General features: G+C 42.3%; 2 protein-coding genes across 2 annotated transcripts; both read left to right on the plus strand.

Moving 5' to 3' along the window:
• Window positions 1–9,300, plus strand: krt55 (keratin 55). The gene is given in 8 exon segments (NM_001011224.1): window positions 1–607; window positions 2,845–2,927; window positions 3,025–3,181; window positions 6,361–6,522; window positions 6,702–6,827; window positions 6,985–7,199; window positions 7,555–7,619; window positions 9,080–9,300. Coding segments are annotated over 8 exon segments (1,467 nt in total). The 5' UTR covers window positions 1–34; the 3' UTR covers window positions 9,166–9,300.
• Window positions 9,301–13,856: 4,556 nt separating this feature from the next.
• Window positions 13,857–23,202, plus strand: krt54 (keratin 54). The gene is made up of 8 exons (XM_002940657.4): window positions 13,857–14,295; window positions 15,628–15,710; window positions 17,105–17,261; window positions 18,939–19,100; window positions 20,011–20,136; window positions 20,999–21,213; window positions 21,298–21,404; window positions 22,855–23,202. Exons 1-8 carry the CDS (start codon window positions 13,885–13,887, stop codon window positions 22,938–22,940), a joined length of 1,347 nt encoding a protein of 448 aa, XP_002940703.3. The 5' UTR covers window positions 13,857–13,884; the 3' UTR covers window positions 22,941–23,202.
• Window positions 23,203–23,442: the final 240 nt, after the last annotated feature.

Genomic DNA, 23,442 nt, shown 5'->3' on the forward strand with positions numbered 1-23,442 from the left:
CTCAACTGAAAGGCTCTTCTTTCCTTTCTTCAGCATGTCCTACAGTTCTGTGAAAGGTGGAGGCTCCGGGAAAGGGGGTTATTCTATAGAATCAGGTTTTAATAGTATCCGCTGTCAGCTTTGTGCAGCCAGGGGCTGTAATTGGTGTTGCACAAACTGCCCTTCTGTCAGTAATGTTTTTGCTGGTCAAGGTGGAGGCTTAGGTGGTGGTTTTGGTCGAGGCTTCGGTGGAGGCTCTGGGGGTGGCTTTGGTGCACGCTATGGTGGTGGCTTTGGTGGAGGCTCTGGGAGTGGCTTTGGTGCAGGCTATGGTGGTGGCTTTGGTGGAGGCTCTGGGGGAGGCTTTGGTGGAGGTGCAAAGGTTGCCTATGAAGTTACTGGTACAGGAGGACAATATGGCAGCAGCGTCTTTGGGAACAAAAAGGAGACCATGCAGAACCTTAATGATCGTTTGGCCAACTACCTGGACAAAGTGAATGCACTGGAGGCGGCAAACGCTGAACTGGAACGGAAGATTAAAGAATGGTATGACAAGCAGCCCACTACCAGCGATGGAGGAAAGGACTACAACAAATATTACTCATTAATCAACGAACTAAATCAGAAGGTAAGTTGGCGGAAGTGCCTACATTATATCTATTTGTGGTTGTACTTTGTTTTGGTTGAGTAGCGTATGACACAGAGGATGTAGGGGTCGTGCCTTTTGGTCCGTTTATATGGTTCCCCCACAGCAGTGACTGCACTTATTGAGATCCCCATGTGAGAAGAGCTCTATTGGAAGCTGTGACAGATGGACCTCAATGCCAGAACGAGGTCCATCCATCACTACTATGTCTGACAGAGTGCTTTGAATTTAGTAGCATTAGGAGCAGTCACGGGTGTTTTGTGCACTTTTGTTTTCCTTTCGATAGACAGAATGCAACATGTGCCGGGTCCCTTAGGCTTCCAGCTTGATGTTCACCACCTGGGTTCCATTCAGTTTTCCTCCAGTCCTGCTGGTCATGTGTCCCAATTTTATCGGTAGTAGAGCTCTTGAAATGGATGAAGGCAGCGCACACTGTGCTATCAAGCAGAAATCATGGCACATAATATCTGGATAGATTCCTGGAACCCAATTACATTTTCATTGATGATTCAAATGGGAAACGCCTGGGTGGTGACAATGAGAAGCCTGCGGGGCAATGGTGAAATAATAGTGATGACAGTAAGAGAGACCTAAGTTACATGGGATTAGAACTCGGGGGTTATCAGGTCACAAAAGATAAAAGAGCAACAGAATCATAGGCTACCCCTTAAGCCAATAAAGGCAGGGCTCTAGTTCTGGGCCCGGAAAAAATCTGGGGGAGGAGGGCTAAATAATGCTTTTAGTATCTAGTAGAATTAAGTCTAAAACAACTGGAGTTTTTCTTGAAAACGTTTCACCACTCATCCGAGTGGCTTCTTCAGTTCAAATGACTGGTAGGGAATTCCCCGGTATATAAACTCTTGATGGTAGTACAGTCACAGGCATCCAATCACAATGGTCCAATCACAATGGTTCCATTGAAAGTGTTCAGTTAGTTCAGTTCAGTTAGCCATGTCGATGATTGGAAGTTCAATGGAACCATTGTGATTGGATGTCTGTGACTGTACTACCATCAAGAGTTTAAATACAGGGGGAATTCCCTACCAGTAATTTGAACTGAAGAAGCCACTCGGATGAGTGGTGAAACGTTTTCAAGAAAAACTCGGAAAAGTCCAGTTGTTTTAGACTTAATTCTACTAGATACTGTATATCATGACCTGGATGAATGAGAATCTTCATAGACATGATGCTTTTAGTGTTCTTGGGGCATATTTATGCTACATTGGGCAGGCAACAAAGTACACAAACTGTGACACAAATCTTTGTGATGCACAATGGAAAGCAAAGTGAGAGAGCTGAGTTATGTCCACACTTTGCCCCTTGTGTTGGTGCAAAAGCCCTGGTTGCACTGAACTCCCTTGGTCTATGTTATATGTAGCTGGGCCCTAAGGGGCATGATTTTATGGCCTTGTGTCTAGGGATTTCAAAAACTGGAAATTCATCTTACAGTTACTAAGAATGGTTTCTTTTGTCGCTCCAAGTATCGTGCAACCTGAGGAAAAGTTCACCCCTTCCCTCGTAGCCAGTGTCGGACTGAGATGCCAGGGACCCACCAGAAAACCTTGGACCATGGGCCCACTCCCTAAACTATTCATCATTGAATCTCTTTATTATCCTAGTCTCTTTGTTCCACTTTGTTCTCATAAAGGAATAGGGAATGACCATGAAGCAGGCCACCGGGAGTTTTCCTGATATCCTGATGGACCAGTCAAACTCCAGCAAGTATTGGGTCAAGTGCGACATTGGCCTACTAACACTTCACCCCCCCCCCCTTTTTACAATGTACTGTAACAATGTATTGTAATAATGTAACTTTGTGACTATCATAAGCTATATATATTGTCTCATTGTATCATTATTTAAAAATAATTAAAAATTATTTGATTAAAATGAAGTCTATGGGAAACGGGCTTTCCGTAATTCTGAGCTTTCTGGATATCGGGTTTCTGGATAAGGGATCCCATACCTGTACAATGGGATACAAGAAACCTTGCCCAATCCTCCAAAAAACAGGTGTTTGGGGTTAAAATACATCTTGTCAGTCCATAACCATCAAGAAAGGTCTTGAAATAGCCTTCTGGAGGCTGGTGTTAGTGAAAGCTAAATTGCCAGTATATAGGTTTCGGAGAGTGACATGTATTTTTGTGATCTGGTATAAATGGATTTCATGGAAAGAATATTTTTCTCTACAATGACGAGTATACGTATGACTTTTGCAGATCCTTAATGCAGCATTAGACAACGCAGAACTCGCCCTACACTGTGAAAACGCCAAGCTGGCAGCTGAGGACTTCAGACTGAAGTGAGTTGGCCCCAAGTGATGTCTGGCCTGATATGTTGCATGTTCTTACATGGAAGTACGATCAGCGGTACATACATTAAACTGCATATCTTGACAGGTATGAGAGCGAGTGGACCCTTTCCCAGGCAGTGGTCAGCGATATAAATGGCCTGCGTAAACTCATGGATGATCTTACTCTGTCCAAGTCAAGTCTGGAATCCCAGATTGAGAGTCTCTCCGAGGAACTGGCTTATCTCAATAAGACTCATGATGAAGTAAGCCTTTACTATCTAATCACACTTAGGGGCTGATTTACTAATCCACGAATCCGAATGGGAAAAATTTGGATTGGAAAACGAACATTTTGCGACTTTTTCGTATCTTTTGCAACTTTTTCGTAGCCGTTACGACTTGCACGAATTGGCTCGACTTTTTCATAGCCATTACAAATTCCGTTAATTGTCGCTACTTTTTCCATAGCCATTATGACTTTCGTGAATTGTCGCGACTTTTTCATAGCCATTATGACTTTCGTGAATTGTCGCGACTTTTTCATAGCCAGTACGACTTTCGTGAATTGTCGCGACTTTTTCATAGCCATTATGACTTTCGTGAATTGTCGCGACTTTTTCATAGCCAGTACGACTTTCGTGAATTGTTGTGACTTTTTCATAGCCAGTACGACTTTCGTGAATTCTCGCGACTTTTTCATAGCCATTATGACTTTCGTGAATTGTCGTGACTTTTTCATAGCCATTATGACTTTCGTGAATTGTCGCGACTTTTTCATAGCCAGTACGACTTTCGTGAATTGTCGCGACTTTTTCATAGCCATTATGAGTTTCGTGAATTGTCGCGACTTTTTCATAGCCATTATGACTTTCGTGAATTGTCGCGACTTTTTCATAGCCATTACGACTTTCGCGAATTTTCGTATTGAGCGCTGGAAAAAGTCGCAAAATACCGATCATTACGAAAAAACGCATTCGGACGCTTTTCGGACTGTTGTGGATTAGTAAATGTGCCCCTTAGACTTATATTTGGGGGGGTCATTGCACTAAAAAAGATTATTGAATAATAAATAATCTGAGTGCACCTCAAATTGTTAAAACTTGGGTTTAGATGGAAATATTGCATTGACCACAATAATACATCACTAACTAGCTCAGTGTTGGCTTCTGATAAACTTCTGATAATGATGAATATAATAACAAAGCACATATCGTAGTGTTTTGGGGATTATAGATTAAAGGACTGTGGGGTTCCAGTTTGTAGCCCCCATTAGTGTATATGATCTCCAGCCTCGGCCTCCGGTCTCCTCTAAAACACACACCGGCCTGGGATAATTTGAACTCACTGCCATCTTCAAGGATTTTCTCTTTGCTAATTTGTTAAATATTATACTATTAAAGAGAGTGTCTTTTTTGGGTCTTTAAAAATCAATAGACTTCTCATCTTAGAAAGGGGTCATGCCAAATCTTAAGAAATTTTTCTATGAATTGTAAGTGCAATGATGTTTTTGCATTTGCCAGAAAATATGGAGAAGGAAAGGTAAATACTAACTTTATCAGAAAGGTCTATGTAAATACAGCCATAAACACTTATAGAACTGCTGTGAAAAGAAACACAGGATTTATTTCCTTCTATTCTGTATACATGATCTTCTGTGTCAGATTTCCTTCTCTCAAAAATATCCCTCAGGGCATGAAACAAGCCTGCTCCTCTTTCCTCTCTCCCCCTCCCTTCTGCTCTCTCCCCCTCCCCTCCCTGCTGTAATCTGAGCTAAGAGCTGTTCCCTGGACGCTGATGCCTGGAAGTGAAGTCAGACAAAGCTAAAATGGCAGCTGCTGTTTTAAACAAATCGGAGGGGGGGGGGCTTCTAGGGCTGCTTACTTAGGTATGGTAAAGCATTCTACAGAATAAATATAGCATTTTAGCTTGCACTATTATTACTAATATATTGCCAATAAAATGCTTTTTTAAGTGTAAGTTGCTCCTTCACATATTTAGATGAGAAACAGGAGAAGGAAAGGTAAATACTACCTTTATCAGAAAGGTTTATGTAAATACAGCCATAAACACTTACAGAACTGCTGCTCTGAGTCCTCAGTAAAAAGAAACACAGGATTTATTTCCTTCTATTCTATATACATCTTCTGTGTCAGATTTCCTTCTCTCAAAAATATCCCTCAGGGCATGACCCAAGCCTGCTCTTCTTTCCTCTTTCCCCCTCCCCTCCCTGCTGTAATCTGAGCTAAGAAAAGCTAAAATGGCAGCTGCTTTTTTAAACAAACCAGAAGGGGGGTTGGAATTCTAGGGTTGCTTACTCAGGTATGGTAAAGCATTCTGCAGAATAAATATAGCATTTTAGCTTGCACTATTATTACTAATATATTGCCAATAAAATGCCTGAGAAGCTTTCCATCTCTTTTTAAGTGTAAGTTGCTCCTTCATATCTTTAGATGAGAAACAGGAGAATGAAAGGTAAATACTTACTTTATCAGAAAGGTCTATGTAAATACAGCCATAAACACTTATAGAACTGCTGTGAAAAGAAACACAGGATTTATTTCCTTCTATTCTATATACATGATCTTCTGTGTCAGACTTCCTTCTCTCAAAAATATCCCTCAGGGCATGAAACAAGCCTGCTCCTCTTTCCTCTCTCCCCCTCCCTTCTGCTCTCTCCCCCTCCCTGCTGTAATCTGAGCTAAGAGCTGTTCCCTGGATGTTGATGCCTGGAAGTGAAGTCAGACAAAGCTAAAATGGCAGCTGCTGTTTTAAACAAACCAGGGGGGGGGGATTCTAGGGTTGCATTCTAGCTTGCATTCTAGCTTGCACTATTATTACTAATATATTGCCAATAAAATGCTTTTTTAAGTGTAAGTTGCTCCTTCACATATTTAGATGAGAAACAGGAGAAGGAAAGGTAAATACTACCTTTATCAGAAAGGTCTATGTAAATACAGCCATAAACACTTACAGAACTGCTGCTCTGAGTCCTCAGTGAAAAGAAACACGGGATTTATTTCCTTCTATTCTATATACATCTTCTTTGTCAGATTTCCTTCTCAAAAATATATCCCTCAGGGCATGACCCAAGCCTGCTCTTCTTTCCTCTCTCCCCCTCCCTTCTGCTCTCTCCCCCTCCCCTCTCTGCTGTAATCTGAGCTAAGAAAAGCTAAAATGGCAGCTGCTGTTTTAAAGAAACCGGGGGGGGGGGGGGTGTCTTCTAGGGCTGCTTAATCAGGAATGGTAATAAAGCATTCTGCAGAATAAATATAGCATTTTAGCTTGCACTATTATGACTAATATATTGCCAATAAAATGCCTGAGAAGCTTTCCTAAGTTGCTCCTTCACATCTTCACATCTTTAGACGAGAAACATTTCTAAATGAGTTCGGAGAGTTACCAATGTGACCTCTAATAAATATTTTGTTGTTTATTCATGAAGGAGATCAAGGGTACCCAAAACACTAAACTTAGCCAAGTTAGTGTGGAAATGAAAGCCCAGCCTGGTACTGACCTGACCAAGATACTGAATGACATGAGAGCTCAGCACGAAGCACTGGCGCAGAAGAACCGCAGGGAAGCTGAAGACCGTTACAATAAAATGGTGAGATTATGGTATTGTACTGAGAGCCACAAATTCACGTACACAAACCACACGCCAAGTGATGAGCAAATACACAAGGTCCCTCAACAACGACCCATAATGGGTTTTCCAAATGAAAGCAAAGGCCAGTCTATATGAGGACATTAACCATTTGGCTTTTGCTTTTTTGCTTCTTCAAGAGTGCGGAACTGAGACAACAGATATCTGCTGGGGTGGGACAAGTGCAGACAAGCAAAACCGAAACCTCGGAACTTAAAAAAACGCTCCAAGCACTTGAAATTGAGCTCCAGGCACAAATTGCCAAGGTAATGTATGAAATAAAGCAATAAATGGGAGAGTCTTGAAGGAGGCCGGTTCTGCAATGATGTTGAGGAGATGGAGATTGGCACCTAAATAAATATATTCAAAATGTATGAGTGTGATTACTCTTGGGTTACTCTTTCTACTCTTTCTACTTGGCAGAAACAATCTCTGGAGTTGATGTTGGCCGAAACTGAGGGCAGTTACTGTATGAAACTGTCGAGGATACAGGTGACCATTTCCAGCATAGAAGAACATCTGGCACAGCTCAAAGGAGACTCGGAGTGCCAACGCTCCAAGTACGAACAGCTCTTGGGCATCAAGATAAGGCTGGAACAAGAGATTGAAATGTATCGCAAGCTCCTGGAAGGTGGAGGGTAAGGGAAATACAGAACAGATTATGCAGCTAATGCCCCCACCTCTCCCACCCCACATGTGCTAATGAGTGTGTGCATATAGGGGTAGGTAGAAGAAGAACCAGCCTAGCGCACCCGCCATTGTGCTCTAGACAGGTGTCTCTTCTGCATACCCCTAGTTCTTGCCCTGCTGAGAACTCAGTCTGGGATTTGGCGCACCCCTAATAGTAACGAAAGCCCTGATTGGTTGCTATTGGCAACTACACTTATGAAATGTGCCATTTCTGTTTCTAAATCAGTCCAACGGTATTGTGTTTGTCTGTATTTTAGCTCCACACTGTACGTTATCACTGATATTGTGCTTTCCAAACTCTAGGAGCAATCAAACAAGTGACGTGGGACAGAGAAGGGGCGGTGGCTCTGGAACAAGTGACACCACGGGTAATGGAACTTTTACTGCAAGGAGCAATACTTTGTTTCCTTTGTTTCCTTTTCCAACTCTGCTTTAAGGTTTCCATGACTTTCAGTGTAGTCCATTGCAAAGCTAGTCCACGTGCAACCCCCATTTTTATGAAGGTACAGTTGGGTTCCCAATTTTTAAAGAGCATATGTACCCAAATTGTTGAAGTTTTTACAATCAGAGGTCCTAGCCACCTGAGGCGGCCAAGTTAATGCCCTCACTCCCCTCACTCTCTGCTCCTCAAAGAAGGAAGGGGGGCACATTGCTAGTGCAGAGACCTAGCACCTCTCAACTCACCTCATTGCTGCAGTGCCCCTGGCACAGTGGAGTTTTTGTCTAATAGGTTGCCCTTTAATGCAGCCTCCTCTCTGCTTATCCCTTTTGTCTTCTGCATTCTTCTCCAACAATTGTCTTTCTTGAATCTATTCTTATCTATTCTTTATTCTACTACATTTTTGCATTGATACAATTATATTTTCTCTTTTTTCTCCCTTTCCACTTCCTGTTTTTACCATTTCCCCTCTCCATTTTTGCCTGATCCTCTGCTCCTCCTCCTCCTCTTCTATTTTCTCATTCTACAGACCCATTTTCTTGCCCAATACTTATATGCCCTTGACTTGTTCTTCTTCTTCTGATTCCCCCTTCTCACTGCAGCTCTAATTTGCCCTCACCTTCCCATTCCCAGTTCATCTTTTAGTCAACATCCCCCCTGTACTAACTGATCTCCTCGGAGGGGCCTCAAGCTGCCCAACTAAATACCACTATCTGTCCTTTCACTTCTAGATTGACTATAACATATCTAACTGAACTATCTAAATTGGCTCTTGTAGCTAACCTCATAGAGAGGTGAAGTCCCAGCCCAGGAAGAAAGACCTCATGGTTTGCAGAACACCATCATCTAGTGGTTTACTGCTAAACTTCAAAGGAAACTCTCTTTTAACCTGGAAAGAATAATTATAGTACACACACAATTAGGACCACCCTTAGGTGTCCATATCCCACAAGGCCACCCACTGGTATCCCTGTCTAAAGGCTAAGGGCCCAAATCTTGGGGTCCCTACATGTTTATGAGCTACATAAGCATGAAAAAAGTTCCTAGGAGGATGGCAAATAAGGTCTGGGATTGGCTATTTGGTAGCCCCATGTGGCCAGAGGCTCAGCTTGGGGTAAAACTGTGTCTCTGGGCTTCCAAAACTTGTCTCCAAGCCAGAAATTTAAAAATGGCACCTACTGGGCCACTGGGAGCAACATCCAAGGGGTTGGGGAGCAACATGTTGCCCCTGAGCCACTGGTTGGGGATCACTGACTTACACTGTATGTTCTGCAACGTAGGCACCATATTGAAAAATGTGACAAAACAGTAGCTGCTCACCAATCACTGACTGTTCTATGACAAAAAGTATCCATAACAGTCTTATATTTCTTTTTTTTTTTTGACCAGTGAGAACCATCACAGTGAAGAAAATTGTCGAAAATGTGGTGAATGGAAAGGTCGTTTCAAAGGAGGAGGTGATCGAGCGCTTATAAACCAATCAGCAGTTGGGGCCAAAGATTCTTTTAAATGGCGTCTCAGTCTGTTATTTTCTTGTTTTATGGAGCAACTTGACTCTGGAAGGGGACAATAGGCACCTTAATCTCTTAATAAAATGCAGTTACTGATTACTTTAACCTAATCATTTAGTATTTGAGTATTTTACACTGCTGTAACCCTTTAGAGAAGGGGCTCCGCTAGCACCCAGGCACCAACCCTACCAGCCACACCTGCAGGTTGGGGAGTTTGCAACTGGGTTGGGGGCCCCGCTAAGTGGCAGCAACGGTGGGCCCCAGATACCCCAGTCTGATACTATATGGGAGAACTAATGAGCATTCCCCTTAATGACGTTCAGGCTGTGCTTTCAGGTGTATCTAGAGAAGCAAATAAGCCTTCACCCCAAATCTTACCCTTAATGACGTTCAGGCTGTGCTTTCAGGTGCATCTAGAGAAGCAAATAAGCCTTCACCCCAAATCTTACCCTTAATGACGTTCAGGCTGTGCTTTCAGGTGTATCTAGAGAAGCAAATAAGCCTTCACCCCAAATCTTACCCTTAATGACGTTCAGGCTGTGCTTTCAGGTGTATCTAGAGAAGCAAATAAGCCTTCACCCCAAATCTTACCCTTAATGACGTTCAGGCTGTGCTTTCAGGTGCATCTAGAGAAGCAAATAAGCCTTCACCCCAAATCTTACCCTTAATGACGTTCAGGCTGTGCTTTCAGGTGTATCTAGAGAAGCAAATAAGCCTTCACCCCAAATCTTACCCTTAATGACGTTCAGGCTGTGCTTTCAGGTGTATCTAGAGAAGCAAATAAGCCTTCACCCCAAATCTTACCCTTAATGACGTTCAGGCTGTGCTTTCAGGTGTATCTAGAGAAGCAAATAAGCCTTCACCCCAAATCTTACCCTTAATGACGTTCAGGCTGTGCTTTCAGGTGTATCTAGAGAAGCAAATAAGCCTTCACCCCAGATCTTACCCTTAATGATGTTCAGGCTGTGCTTTCAGGTGTATCTAGAGGAGCAAATAAGCCTTCACCCCAAATCTTACCCTTAATGATGTTCAGGCTGTGCTTTCAGGTGTATCTAGAGGAGCAAATAAGCCTTCACCCCAAATCTTACCCTTAATGACGTTCAGGCTGTGCTTTCAGGTGTATCTAGAGGAGCAAATAAGCCTTCACCCCAAATCTTACCCTTAATGACGTTCAGGCTGTGCTTTCAGGTGTATCTAGAGAAGCAAAAATGCCTTCACCCCAGATCTTACCCTTAATGACGTTCAGGCTGTGCTTTCAGATGTATCTAGAGGAGCAAATAAGCCTTCACCCCAGATCTTACCCTTAATGATGTTCAGGCTGTGCTTTCAGGTGTATCTAGAGAAGCAAATAAGCCTTCATCCCAAATCTTACCCTTAATGACGTTCAGGCTGTGCTTTCAGGTGTATCTAGAGAAGCAAATAAGCCTTCACCCCAAATCTTACCTTTAATGACGTTCAGGCTGTGCTTTCAGGTGTATCTAGAGGAGCAAATAAGCCTTCATCCCAAATCTTACCTTTAATGACGTTCAGGCTGTGCTTTCAGGTGTATCTAGAGAAGCAAATAAGCCTTCACCCCAAATCTTACCTTTAATGACAGTCAGGCTGTGCTTTCAGGAGTATCAAGGGTAGCAAACAGGCAGTTGCACCAAAATCCCATCCTAACTTGCAATTAGGTTGGGCCTCCCTAGTCACTGTCCCATAGCCCCTTACCAACCATTGGCTAGGGGTATAACTATATGTAACTGTCAGTCAGTTGTGTGAATTAGACTCTACATTTTCAGGTTCAGTTCTACTCTACTGGAGTCAACTCCCAGAGGGGCCGTCTGTGCCAGCCATCAATGGCAATAAACAGGGCAATATGGGAAATGGAATTACTGCTCTTGCAAAGCATTCTGGACACAGACCTTGTACCTAATCTACCAACACAAATGCTATGGAAGCAAATAGAGAAGACCGGTACTGCCCTCCATCTGTTCAAACTACCCATTAGTAAATGGGAACTCCGGCTTCTGAACCAAAATTATCACTGTAATCCAACTGCAAATAGTTCTTTTCTTTCTGCATCATATGAAATCCTGGCAGGGGAGGAGGGACTAAAACTTTGTTACAACTTGTAACAATTTCCCCACAGCTTACAGACAGCATGCAGGAACTACATAACCCACAATGCATTGCACTGGGATGTTCCTTCCCTTATTGACATCACGTGTGCCGCAGGGAATTGTGGGATTGGGAGGAGGCAGGCTGAAGGCAGGCTGAGGGACAGGTGCTACTGTTACAGTTTATTTGAGTCACAAAGTAGTCAGCCAGATCAGCAGGGGAACAGGGGGCGGGGCTTAGGGAACAGGGGGCGGGGCTTAGGGAACTGTTCCAAACCAGATTATTACATTAAACATCATGAAAAGGCTGCATATTGTTTAATTGATGTATATTGCAAAGCTGCTTGGAATTATGTTTACTTTCAAAAAGTTCAAGTTGTGTTTGGGTGGAGTTCCCCTTTAATTAAAGAAGGACATTTCACCCTCAGACCTCTTGAGCAACAGGGTGACCCACACTTACTAGTACCAATACTCACCCACCCACCCACTGCTCCAGTTCATCTGTTTGCCCCTATGTTACGTATAACAAGTAGTAGGGACGATGGTGCCAGCGGCTTGGGAAGGGACTGATAGTAATTACACATCCCGGGAGTCTCCAGGAGTCTTTATTGGACTATTCAATAAGAGTGGAAGAGTGGGAGGAGCTTGTAAAAAATTGTTGTTGTTTTCTTGGATTAATCTGACCTAATTGTGCCTTGGGCACTGTCCAGAAGCAGGTTCCTGAGATATTGTGGGAATCAGTCTGTTCTGTTTTTACTCTGTTTATGTTCCTATGTGCTTTGTATCTTTTTATGGAAAGCCCTGCTGGAAATTAAACACAGGCACGTACCTTCTTGACAAATCAAGTCCTCGTAAAACACGGGCACATACTGTACCTCTTTGGCATTTGAAGTCATTGTAGCTGTCATTGACATATAAATCACTGTATGACGTGTCAATCAGCAATTGGCCGATAGCCTCGTCAATCTCGGAGAGTCTTGATTAGTTTTCCTAATTTGGAAAACTGGGCAGGCAGTTTTGATTAGAGACCCTGAATTCAACTGAATACTGTACCGAATAAAGGGGTATTGTGTTTATTTCATGTTTAAATGATTCCCTTTTCTCTGTAATAATAAAACAGTACCTGTACTTGATCCCAACTAAGATATAATTACCCCTTATTGGGGGCAGAACAGCCCTATTGGGTTTTTTTTCATGGTTAAATGATTCCCTTTTCTCTGTAATAATAAAACAGTACCTGTACTTGATCCCAACTAAGATATAATTACCCCTTATTGGGGGCAGAACAGCCCTATTGGGTTTATTTCATGGTTAAATGATTCCCTTTTCTCTGTAATAATAAAACAGTACCTGTACTTGATCCCAACTAAGATATAATTACCCCTTATTGGGGGCAGAACAGCCATATTGGGTTTATTTCATGGTTAAATGATTCCCTTTTCTCTGTAATAATAAAACAGTACCTGTACTTGATCCCAACTTAGATATAATTACCCCTTATTGGGGCAGAACAGCTCTATTGGGTTTATTTCATGGTTAAATGATTCCCTTTTCTCTGTAATAATAAAACAGTACCTGTACTTGATCCCAACTAAGATATAATTACCCCTTATTGGGGGCAGAACAGTCCTATAGGGTTAATTTCATGTTTAAATGATTCCCTTTTCTCTGTAATAATAAAACAGTACCTGTACTTGATCCCAACTAAGATATAATTACCCCTTATTGGGGGCAGAACAGCCCTATTGGGTTTATTTCATGGTTAAATGATTCCCTTTTCTCTGTAATAATAAAACAGTACCTGTACTTGATCCCAACTAAGATATAATTACCCCTTATTGGGGGCAGAACAATCCTATTGGGTTTATTTCATGGTTAAATGATTCCCTTTTCTCTGTAATAATAAAACAGTACCTGTACTTGATCCCAACTAAGATATAATTACCCCTTATTGGGGCAGAACAGCCCTATTGGGTTTATTTCATGGTTAAATGATTCCCTTTTCTCTGTAATAATAAAACAGTACCTGTACTTGATCCCAACTAAGATATAATTACCCCTTATTGGGGGCAGAACAGCCCTATTGGGTTTACTTAATGTTTAAATGATTTTTCAGTAGACTTAAGGTATGGAGATACAAATAATAGAAAAACCCCAGTCTCAATGCTTGAGACCAGGTCCCAAGTATTCTGGATAACAGGTCCCATACCTGTACAGCTTATGAGCCAATGTCAGATCCTTTGAGCCAACTTGCACACGTTAATTGCATCATGCAAATATGTTCTATAATAAGTCATTAATGCTATTAGCTTTCTGGTAAACACTAACTATATGTTTCAGTCCTGAACTTCCCTGTACTCCACCCAGCAAGTGACCTGGTGCAGCAGATTCCGTGGGATGAAAATAACCAGCCGTGCAGTACTGTTACTCTAAGAAATAAACTGTAAATCCTTATAAATATCATACATCCTAATTAATATTGAAAGCCACACCCACAGAATATTGCATATAAAGAAATCACCCTCATCAAAGCAACTGGTTTCTAGAACTAAAACACCGTTCCTTCCCAGTACATCTTCCCAGAATGTTTGCTTCCTACCTGATGTACTGCGACATGTGCAAATTAAGGGGCTGGCCGTGTAAAGGTTGTAGGTCTTTCATAAGTGGTTTAGACAGTGGAGGCTTTGGGGGTGGCTTTGATGGTGGCTTTGGTGGAGGCTCTGGGGGAGGCTTTGGTGGAGGTGCAAAGGCTGCCTATGAAGTTACTGGTACAAGAGGACAATATGGCGGCAGCGTCTTTGGGAACAAAAAGGAGACCATGCAGAACCTTAATGATCGTCTGGCCAACTACCTGGACAAAGTGAATGCACTGGAGGCGGCAAACGCTGAACTGGAACGGAAGATTAAAGAATGGTATGACAAGCAGCCCACTACCAGTGATGGAGGAAAGGACTACAGCAAATATTACTCATTAATCGATGAACTAAATCTGAAGGTAAGTTGGAAGAAGGTAGTGGCGTAATGACATTTCTTAGGAATGATAATTTGAAAGGGTGATGTCTGGGTGACAATTATGATCAACTTATGAGGTAATGGTGCATAAACATCAAGAACTACTGCACTACGTTTGGTGACCTAAATTCTATGGGACGAGAGCACTGGTATCAAAGGAAGCATATTAAATGCACATGGATCAAACTGTATACAACTTGACCACCATAGAAACATCTACTAGTAAACCATTTTGTGGCAACCAATGACCTACCTAATATGAGAAAGCTTTTTATTCCACAGTTTTTTAGAGAGCAATACATTATACATTTGATCCCTGTCTCTGGTTTTGTATTAAACCATGCTTTAGTACTCTATTTGCCATGTATATGTATGCCCTATAGCTGGTCTTTGATGGTCAACTAAAGTCTTAAGGTCCCCATACACGGGTCGATTCTAGCTGCCGATATCAGTCCCTTAGACCAATTCGGCAGCTTATCGGCCCGTCTATGGGCACTACCGACGGGCCTGCCCGACCGATATCTGGCCTGAAATCGTCCAGATCTCAATCAGACAGGTTAAAAAATCTAGTCGAATCGGGGACCCCATTGGCTCGTTGATGCGGTCCCCGGACCGACTTTTCTTGTACCCTGGGTTCAAATGATCGAATTAGCCTGGATTCTCCCAATATCGCCCACCCATAGGTGGGGATATCGGGAGAAGATCCACTTGCTTGGCAACATCACCAAGTGTGCGGATCTGAAGGTGTATGGGGACTTTTGGTATAACTTTCCCCCATAATAAGGCACAAAGCTGGTCTACGGTTTCAATCACTGACCTGCACTGGGCATTAAATACCCAGAACCTCTAGAATCCTAGCCCACCCCTCTAGATAATGAACAGAGCAAGAATAGGACCATCATGCTGAGTGCTGCAGGGATTAATTCTGGCCCCAGGCAAATTCTAGGGGGGTGGCTATAGAGTAGATGAGTGTTGGAAGAGATAAGTTTTCTTTAAATGACCTTGTATTTATTTGGGAAAGTCGACCATCTTTATGAAAACATCCTCTAGAAAGGGGCCTATAATAGAAAGAGTTAATTTTTAACATGTTTAACAGGAGGTTATGGAATAAGAAAATGGACAGGGGGTTCAGAATAGTGGATCTGCTGTGTGATAGGCCCCCTTGCCCAGACCTTTACCACCGTTGATGTTGGCAGCAAGTCGACAGAGGGTAACATATATTTTGTGGTCTGCTATACAGTAAATGGATATAATGGAAGGAGTGGAGTCTACCTACTAAAGTTTAGTATCACCAGTGTAAATCTGACTTTTCCAGATCACTAATGCAACAAAAGACAATGCAGGAATCACCCTACAGGCTGACAATGCCAGGCTGGCTGCTGATGACTTCAACAACAAGTGAGTTTATTCCTTACGTGAGTCTGTTTCTACCAAGTCACAGGGAATCCTCCACCCAAAAAAATGTCATTGTTAGAGAATTATGTTTTCTTTTATGACTATGAAGATTTTCATTCGTCCAGGTCATGGTATATCTAGTATAAATAAATCTAAAGCGACTGGACTTGTTTGGTAATCATTGAAGACGTTTCACTACTCATCCGAGCAGCTTCTTCAGTTCAACTGGCTGGTATGGGAAGCCCTCAGCATATACGCTAAATACATATGCTACAATTAGTGATGGGCAAAATGTTTCGCCAGGCATGGATTTGCGGCGAATTTGCGCATTTCGCCATGGGCGGATTGTTTTGTGAAATGGATGAAAAAATTCGCCACGGAAAAATTCGCAGCACGTCCAAAAATTGTCGCTGTCAAAAAAGAATAGTCACGGGCGTCAAAAGAATAGCCGCGTGCCAAAATAATAGCCGCAGGCGACAAAATAAAAGCCGCAGGTGATGAAATAATAGCCGCGTGACAAAATAATAGCCACAGGCGAAGAAATAAAAGCCACAGGCAACGAAATAAAAGCCACAGGCAACGAAATAAAAGCCGCGGGTGACGAAATAATAGCTGCGCAACAAAATAATAGGCGCGGGCGACGAAATAATAGCCACGCGACAAAATAATAGCCGCAGGCGACGAAATAAAAGCCGCAGGCAACGGAATAAAAGCCGCAGGTGACGAATTAATAGCTGCACAACAAAATAATAGCCGCGGGCGACTAAATAATAGCTGCGCGACAAAATAATAGCCGCAGGTGACGAAACAATAGCCGTGTGACAAAATAATAGCTGCGGCCAACAATTTTTTTTTGTCGCGCAACATTTTCGCTGTTTCGCGAATTTTTCGGAACAGATTCGCTCATCACTAGCTACAATGCTGTTCTAACATCTGTACCCCGGCAGTTTCATAACTCTTCACACATCCATTCATGCAACTCTAACAAGTAACACCTGTTTTGAAGAGTTGCATGATACTTTGGTAATCCTTTCAAAGTAACTCCACAGCATTCACACCTCTGTGAGTTTCAGATGTCCCCTCTCTGAAGAGTTACATAGTGCCATTGTGATTGGATTAGTGGAAGAGTATATATGCTGAGGACTTCCCATACCAGTCAGTTGAACTGAAGAAGCTGCTCGGATGAGTAGTGAAACGTCTTCAATGATTACCTAACAAGTATGTTTTCTTTTAATTCTTCTTCCATGTTTTTTGCATGGACCGCCCCTTTATGGCTCAACAACGTGAACGTCTGTCTTTCCCGTGATATAAAAGGCAGACGTTGCATGTTCCTAATTGTACAATTGAAGTGCGATCAGAATTATATACACAGAATCGCATTGTTCTTATTTTGCCAGGTATGAGAATGAGCGTGCCCTCTACCAGATGATGGACAACGATATCAATGGTCTACGTAGGGTCGTGGATGATTTTACCCTTTCGAAGTTTGACCTGGAATCCCAGTTTGAGGGTCTTTTTGAGGAAATGGTGTTTATCAAGAAGAAGCACGATGATGTAAGCTTTTACTATTAATGACAGGAGATTTATTTTTTGTTGCCCATGCCCACAACACTTGTATTTGCACATACTTTCTGAAACCAATGGGAAGGTTCAAAAAAGGTTTAAAATACTCTCAATTTCTGAGTCCTACCCTTGAGTCCCTACAGTCTGACTGGTGGCACCTGGTGAACTACCCACACTTCAACTGGAGCATAAATCTCTTCTTTCTCATACATTTTTAGAGTGTGTCAGGAGCAACCTATCTAAATAACTCTTCCCTAGGGATCCCCAACCAGTGGCTCAGGCTGTTGCTCCCAGTGGCCTCAAAGTAGGAGCCATTTTTAGATTTCTGGCTTGGCCACAAGTTTTGGAAGCCCAGAGATACAGTTTTACCCCATGCAGAGCCTCCTGTAGGCCACATGGGGCTACCAAATAGCCAATCACAGGCCTTATTTGGGCCCCCTCCATGCTAGTGTGGCCCACCAACATTTTTGCATCCCAGTGTGGCTCACGAGTAATAAAGGTTGGGGATCCCTGCCCTAGGGTATCAGGTTTACCTTAGGGTCAACCCCTGGCTTTTCATTATTGAGGCCTCCTGTCTAAGGAGCATGCAACCTTTTCATGAAGTGGAATTAAAAGAGAAATAAGCATGTGTTTCCTTCCTTTTAGTAGACTAAGAAACAGGAATTTCCCATACTGCCCCTGTGCCCAATGGGAACACTTCCTTTCCACTGAGCATAGGTTATACTTCCTCACAGTAGGGATAGTTCACTCCTTCACATTCATTCAATATATTAGGAAATACAGGTGTGGGTCCATTATCTGGAAACCCAGAATGCGCTGCATTATGGGAGGGCCATCTCTCCTAGACTCCATTTTAATAAAAAAATAAAAGTTTTACTTAAGATATAATTACCCCTTATTGGGGCAGAACAGCCCTATTGGGTTTATTTAATGGTTAAATGATTTCCTTTTCTCTGTAATAATAAAACAGTACCTGTACTTGATCCCAACTAAGATATAATTACCCCTTATTGGGGCAGAACAGCCCTATTGGGTTTATTTCATGGTTAAATGATTCCCTTTTCTCTGTAATAATAAAACAGTACCTGTACTTGATCCCAACTAAGATATAATTACCCCTTATTGGGGGCAGAACAGCCCTATTGGGTTTATTTCATGGTTAAATGATTCCCTTTTCTCTGTAATAAAAAAACAGTACCTGTACTTGATCCCAACTAAGATATAATTACCCCTTTTTGGGGCAGAACAGCCCTATTGGGTTTATTTCATGGTTAAATGATTCCCTTTTCTCTGTAATAATAAAACAGTACCTGTACTTGATCCCAACTAAGATATAATTACCCCTTATTGGGGGCAGAACAGCCCTATTGGGTTTATTTAATGGTTAAATGATTCCCTTTTCTCTGTAATAATAAAACAGTACCTGTACTTGATCCCAACTAAGATATAATTACCCCTTATTGGGGCAGAACAGCCCTATTGGGTTTATTTAATGGTTAAATGATTCCCTTTTCTCTGTAATAATAAAACAGTACCTGTACTTGATCCCAACTAAGATATAATTAGCCCTTATTGGGGGCAGAACAATCCTAACAGGTTAGTTAGGTTAGTATCTATCTATCTATCTATCTATCTATTTATCTATGTGATTCTGTATTTTCTTTATAGGAGATCAAGGGTACCCAAAACACTAAACTTAGCCAAGTTAGTGTGGAAATGAAAGCCCAGCCTGGTACTGACCTGACCAAGATACTGAATGACATGAGAGCTCAGCACGAAGCACTGGCTGAGAAGAATCGCAGGGAAGCTGAAGATCTTTACAATACAATGGCGAGAAATATTTATGATGCAATTACACTAGAGCCACAAACCCTAGTCCTTCTAATTAAATACACAATACAAACCAAGTCTCAGCCAAGACCCAGCTAAAAACTAGGGATGCACCGAACCCACTTTTTTGGGTTTGGCGAACCCCTGAACCCACCTAGCAGGATTCGGCCGAATCCCGAACCGAATCCCTACTGAAAACAAAGGCCAATGGGTCCTCACATGGCACCATACTTTGCCAAATTTGACATTTTGGTGTGAATTTGTTGCAAAAATTGTTATTTCATCACCACTGGAAACCAGAAAATGGGAAAACAGAATTCCATTTTAAAAAGTCCACGACTGTTGCGATGAAATGTTTTTGATCCTAAAAGCTGCCGATGCTGTATCATAAGGTTACCATATTCCCAAAGGGAAATCCAGCAACAAAAAGCGCACTGTAGGAAATGTGTATATGCCAATTTTTGGCCACTCCCCCATTGCCGTATACCCAATCAACATCACAGCCACATATTAAAATCCTAATATATTTCCCTAGAAAAGCTCCAAAATAATTTGATACATATTCCTTCCTTCGGCAACAGAAAAGCTGGCACAGGAAGTTTGGAGAACATGGATCAGTCCTTCCTTCCTCCTGTCCTGGAACAGCAATGATTGGCTGGGGGGCCTGTTGCCCCAGGGACAAACGGGGACAGCTGTTGGGGACAATTTTCCATGGGGACAGGGAATCTGGGGGTCAGTACCCCGAAATGTAATTACACTGAATTTGACTTTTCTTCGTATGTGGAGAACGCATGTTTTTGTGCGCCCATTAGGACACTTTGTTCTTTGCACAAGAGATAAATTCACTTTTTAAACTCCTTTATCTCAAAATTAGAGGTTTTTTTTAAAAAAATGATTTGTTTTTCTTTAGACTGCAGAACTGAGACAACAAATATCTGCTGGGGCGGGACAAATGCAGGCAAGCAAAACTGAAATCTCAGAACGTAAAAGAACACTCCAAGCTCTTGAAACCGACCTTCATTCAAAACTCTCCATGGTAAAGTATGAAAAAATAAAACCACTAAATACACTACAAATTTGTGTTGAGATCTGGGATAAATAAGGATAATGAACATCAGACTCCACAACTAGTGATGAGCGAATCTGTCCCGTTTCGCTTTGCCGAAAAATTTGCAAAACGGCCAAAATGTCGCACGTCAAAAAAAATGTCGCCCACGGCTATTTTTTTGTTGTCCGCGACTATTTTTTTGTCGGTCGCTGCTATATTTTCGTCGCCCGCGGCTATTTTTTTGTCGCAAGGCTATTCTTTTGTCGTCCGCGACTATTTTTTTGTCGCCCACGGCTATTCTTTTGTCGCCCGCGGCTATTCTTTTGTCGCCCGCAGCTATTCTTTTGTCGTCTGCGGCTATTCTTTGTCACCCGCAGCTATTCTTTTGTCGTCTGCGGCTATTCTTTGTCACCCGCAGCTATTCTTTTGTCGTGGGCGACAATTTTTGGATGCTCAGCTAATTTTTCCGCAGCAAATTTTTTCATCCGTTTCGCGAAACAATCCGCCAATGGCGAAACGTGGAAATTCACGGCGAATCCATGCCTGGCGAAACATTTCGCCCCTCACTATCCACAACAATTACTTAAGGTCTTTATACAATCTACACTGCACTATTTTATCCTCTTCAGTTGGACCAAATCAGATGCTCAGTCCGTAATTGTATGGTTGCATTGGAGATGCAACCAACTAAATAAAATATTTTTGAGCAAAGAAAATATTCATTGTTGTCTAGATGATTTATATGGTTCCTTTAAAGGTCAGGTTCAGATCTAACTGAATAATGTGGAAGAAAGTTAAGCAATGTAAATATCAGTCCAAGCACAAATACATTGTTTTCTCTACTTGGCAGAAACAATCTCTGGAGTTGATGTTGGCCGAAACTGAGGGCATCTACTGTATGAAACTGTCAAGGATACAGGTGACCATTTCCAGCATAGAAGAACATCTGGCACAGCTCAAAGCAGACTCGGAGTCCCAACACTCCCAGTACCAACAGCTCTTGGGCATCAAGACAAGGCTGGAACAAGAGATTGAAACGTATCGCAGGCTGCTGGATGGAGAAGGGTAAGGGCAATACAGAGCAGGTAGGGGTTGGTTGGTTTGCTTGTCCATACGCTACATTATCATACTTTCCTTTCCAAACCTCAGGAGCAAACAAACAAGAGACCAGGGACAAGGAAGGGGCAGTGGCTCTGAAAGAAATAGCAGCGTGGACAAAGACGTGGCTGGTCTAGGCTCTATTGATTCTGGAGGAGGTAATGGAACTATTACTGCAAGAAGTGCAATTAATTGATGTTCCTGAAGAAGGTCATTGGATGATTGTTGACTTCTGTTGATAAATTTAGGCTTCTCTTTTTGTTTCCTAGCACTAAAAATATTACTGTTGGTGGGTACAGCTGCTCCCATGTTTATAAGCACTATGATTAATATAAACATCCAAGTGTTTGGCCCCAGGCTCTGCCTGTTTATCATCTTCTCTTCTTTCCTATTTCCCTTCCATCTTTGTGTCCTTTCTGCTCTACCATTTTTTTCTTCTCATTTCTTTCCTCATTTTACAGATATATTTTACTCATTCGCTCCCCATTCACTTCACTATTTCCCTTATTCTAATCTCTTTTTCTTGCCCTATCCCATCTAGGCTTTTAGCTTCCCCCCCCCCCCCCCCCCCAATCACCTCATGGTCTCCAGGCCTCTAGCTCAGTCTCTTTCTTTGCTGCTCTTTTTCCCACCCAGCATCTCTTCCAATCTCCATTTACTCCTTAACCTTTATTCTCCTCTCTGCTGTAAAGTCTAATTTTTTTCTTCCATTTAAGTGACTGTATTATCTGAAGCCGCCTATTTTAATTTCCGTATGCCAGCCTCGCTATGACCTCACATAAAAAACAAGGGAGAAGCGGCTAAAACTGATAGGTCTTTAAATCTCCTGCTATTTTTCCATTCTCTGCAGATCTGGCTAATGGCTAATCATAGCAAATACTCTTTATACTAATAATGGCCACAAAAGGTGGTGACAGCTGTTTAGTAGAGTTGCCAAATTTTTAATGCCTTGGGGCAATTATCCAATGTTTTGCAAATTCGGGGGCAGTTTATTATTACATCATCATATCATAGAAAAAGGTTAGTGGAGATCTTGGGCATATTAGGGGCCATTAGGGCCACTTTGGAGGGACACATCTGGCCAGTTGGCCTCCAAGTAGACAGCCCTCATCTAATCATCGCATTGTAGAAATTCTACAAAGTTCTTGCTGAGACATATACAAACAGGAGGGACTGGAGAGATCACAGCGCTCATTTACTAATATGGCAGAATGTTCTAGACACAGTTGGGGAAATGTAATAAAAGGTGCAAAGTTTACAATGGTTCTAATCACCTATAGTAAACAACTGGTGGGCAGCATGTACTGTAGTGTTGTACAAATTAACCCAAAATCCACCGGACTCCCACAGGTTGGGCAGTTTTGCAGCTGCTACAGCGCACTTCCTGCTGGTTGTGGGTGGCGGCAGGTCTATTTCTTCTTACCGACTAGCAACTTCCTCCGGTCTGTCCCAGCCCCCCCCCCCGCCCAGTGATATCACAATACTTAGCCCACTAACTTCAATGTCCAGAAATACTCCCAGAATTCCAGCTTGCATTGGCTCTTAATAACAGAGTTGTAATCATTATAGTGTTTCATTTTGTTTGTTTTGTTTTGTTTTTTGAACCAGGGAGAACCATCAGAATTAAGAAGACAGTGGAAAATATTTTGGATGGAAAGGTTGTGTCAATGGAGGAAGGGGTACAGAAGTTATAAGACAGTATAAATACAACTGCCTGGGGCTCAGGAACCCAGCATTACATTACTATGCAATAACAGACCTTTGCCTGTGCCGTCTGTGCATGTTAAACGATCCCATACAGTACTGTAATCCTCTATAAACCCCACCTTCCTGATCTTCCTGTTGCTAGGCTTACCAATAGAAATGATTCCACAATTTGTTCTCTTAAAGGAGACATATTGGATAAATGGGGAAAAACCCTAATTTTGTAGGCAATTATGAATAATATACGGTGCTGGTTTCCCTTTGTGCTAAACATTAACCCTATCTGTAACAATGGCCCCTTTATTGGAGCTCCCTATAGATCCTATCACTTCTCCGTCCAGTGTGAAATGAAGAGTGGGCGTGTCCTAACGTTCCCTGCCAGAAGCACAGTAGGAGGGGGAGAGCCAATCACAGCCCTGCACTCACACAAGCACAGACAGGCTTCAGTTCCCTATCAGGTCAGCCTAGCTGCTGATTGGTTCCTATACTACA

Source organism: Xenopus tropicalis, chromosome 10 (genome assembly GCF_000004195.4).
Source record: "Xenopus tropicalis strain Nigerian chromosome 10, UCB_Xtro_10.0, whole genome shotgun sequence".
Classification (NCBI taxonomy): Eukaryota; Metazoa; Chordata; class Amphibia; order Anura; family Pipidae; genus Xenopus; species Xenopus tropicalis.

What these genes read in the sequence shown, in the direction of transcription:
- krt54 (XM_002940657.4), top strand. Translation starts at nt 13,885, where the DNA reads ATGTTTGCTTCCTACCTGATGTACTGCGACATGTGCAAATTAAGGGGC. An exon ending in TCGATGAACTAAATCTGAAG is followed by an intron (nt 14,296 to 15,627) that starts GTAAGTTGGAAG and finishes TGACTTTTCCAG; the next exon opens with ATCACTAATGCAACAAAAGA. An exon ending in GCTGATGACTTCAACAACAA is followed by an intron (nt 15,711 to 17,104) that starts GTGAGTTTATTC and finishes TTATTTTGCCAG; the next exon opens with GTATGAGAATGAGCGTGCCC.